Source organism: Penaeus chinensis, chromosome 4 (genome assembly GCF_019202785.1).
Source record: "Penaeus chinensis breed Huanghai No. 1 chromosome 4, ASM1920278v2, whole genome shotgun sequence".
Classification (NCBI taxonomy): domain Eukaryota; kingdom Metazoa; phylum Arthropoda; class Malacostraca; order Decapoda; family Penaeidae; genus Penaeus; species Penaeus chinensis.
Window position 1 is genome coordinate 17,016,642 of NC_061822.1, and position 2,500 is coordinate 17,019,141.

The 2,500-nt window shown below is 39.0% G+C and overlaps 1 protein-coding gene across 1 annotated transcript in view; it reads left to right on the top strand.

Annotated features, from left to right (window-relative positions):
• The window catches only part of LOC125025213 (LIM/homeobox protein Lhx9-like), a 15,996-nt gene that overhangs the window by 659 nt on the left and 12,837 nt on the right, over positions 1-2,500 (top strand). The window contains exon 2 of the mRNA XM_047613188.1: positions 1,466-1,647. Within this exon, the coding sequence (XP_047469144.1) occupies positions 1,466-1,647 (182 nt within the window). The remainder of the gene's footprint in view (positions 1-1,465; positions 1,648-2,500) is intronic.

Genomic DNA, 2,500 nt, shown 5'->3' on the forward strand with positions numbered 1-2,500 from the left:
TCTCTCTCTCTCTCTCTATATATATATATATATATATATATATATATATTTATTTATATATACTAGTGCGAATAACAGGTTGCTTAGTGTAGTATATACCTAGTTGTGCGAATGACAGGTTGCTAAGTGCTGTATATAGTTAAGTGTGCGAATAACCGGTTGCCTAGTGCTGTATATACATAAGTTGCTTAGTGATATATATATATATATATATATATATATATATATATATATATATATATATATATAGTGTGCAAGTAACAGGTTACTTAGAGCTGCATATACTTAGGTGTGTGAATAATAGGTTGCTTAGTGCTATATATACACAGTTGTTCTATATAACTGGTTGCTTATTGTTGCGTATACTTAGTTTTTCTTGTTGCATATACTTAGGTGTGTGTCAATAGTTGCTGCTTGTTGTAGGTACCCTATTTCAGGTTAGTGGCTTGTTGGTCCACACAAACAAGCAGTAGCGGGTATTCATTTCTCATGTATTCTGGAAAAAGAGAGTTTAATTACTGAGTAGGTCGAGTATCAAAGCAAATGGTGTATATTATTGCCACGTGTTGCCATGTGTTCATGCATGAAAGGAGATGAATATCTGCTGATGATTCACAATTAGATTAACATTCACCTTTGAAAGCGAGGAAAACAGAAAGAGAAAAAGCATATATATTCATTATTTTTTTTCTAAATTTCAATAGTTCATCACTACTCCGCGCCAGAGATTAAAATCAAGGTCAATATTGTATAGTGTTTTCAGGCTTCATATTAATATAGTTTTTTTTTCTTTCTCTTCTGAATATTTTTGAATATTGTGTATGTAACTTACCTTTAGAGCTTTCATGTCCTGTATTGTGAAAGTCGAATCTACAGTATGTCAGTACAGGTCACTAAACTTAATATTTTTTGTTTCACTCTCGGTCTCTCTGTATCTTTCTGTCCGTCTGTCTGTCTCATTCTCTCTCTCTCTCTCTCTCTCTCTCTCTCTCTCTCTCTCTCTCTCTCTCTCTCTCTCTCTCTCTCTCTCTCTCTCTCTCTCTCTCTCTCTCTCTCTCTCTCTCTCTCTCTCCCTTTCCCTATTTCGCTCTCTTTCTTCCCTTATCAATTTATCCCCTTCTCTCCCACCCACCTCATCCTGTCGAATCTACAGTATGTCAGTACAGGTCACTAAACTGTATAATTTTTGTTTCACTCTCGGTCTCTCTGTATCTTTCTGTCCGTCTGTCTGTCTCATTCTCTCTCTCTCTCTTTCTCTCTCTCTCTCTCTCTCTCTCTCTCTCTCTCTCTCTCCCTCCCTCCCTCCCTCCCTCCCTCCCTCCCTCCCTCCCTCCCTCCCTCTCTCTCTCTCTCTCTCTCTCTCTCTCTCTCTCTCTTTCCCTATTTCGCTCTCTTTCTTCCCTTATCAATTTATCCCCTTCTCTCCCACCCACCTCATCCTGCCCATGTCCGACCTCACCCACAGGGATCGGGCGAGGTGTGCCAAGGGTGCCATGACGTCATCGCCGACCGGTTCCTCCTGCGGGTCAATTCGAGGTCGTGGCACCAGACTTGCCTGCGGTGCTGCGTGTGCCAGCTGGCCCTCGACCGGCAGCCGTCGTGCTTCATCCGGGAACACAATGTCTACTGCAAGTCCGACTACACGAGGTGAGTGTTGATGGCGTTACTTGTGTTTCTGGTTCGTTGTTGTTTCTAGACTGGGGTCACGAACACGCACACGCCCGCACACACACACACACACACACACAGACACACACACACACACACACACACACACACACACACACACACACACACACACACACACACACACACACACTCACACACACTCACACATATGGATAGATAAATAGATAGATAGATAGATAAATATATAGATATAGATATAAATTGATAGATAAGATTAGATTTCTGCTGCTAAATGATAAGGAAATTATTTTTCGAACGATCTACAGAAGAAGGAAAGTGATAGACTCAGACAATAAAGATTATTACATGAATTAATTAGTAAGCGATTCAACTAACATGAATAAACATTAGTTTGTTAGTAATTGAGCTGACGATATAACGGCGATAAGATTCGAATTAAGATATAGTTTTATGTAACGAAAATTAAACAAATAAAGTGAAACAAATTGCCACACAGAGAAAGGATATTTAAAATCTTGATGTGAAAGATCAAAGGGTTGTTAATAATAACTTTATCTGAACTGATAACTTATTATAAATTAATAAATTATTATCTAGAAGGAAATATCTCGTTGAAATGAGAGAGGAAAGTTCATTTCGATACTCAGATGTAACTGTGACAATAGATCTGTCCAATCTTATATATGTCTTTATTTACTATTCTGCTTTTTATTTGTCTGTTTTGCCAGTCTTTCCTTGTCAATCTGCACCCCCCCCCCCTCTCTCTCTCACTCTCTCTCTCTCTCTCTTTCCCTCTTCTCTCCCCTTCATCCCTCTACATCCTTTCTTTTCATCTTATCTATTCATCATC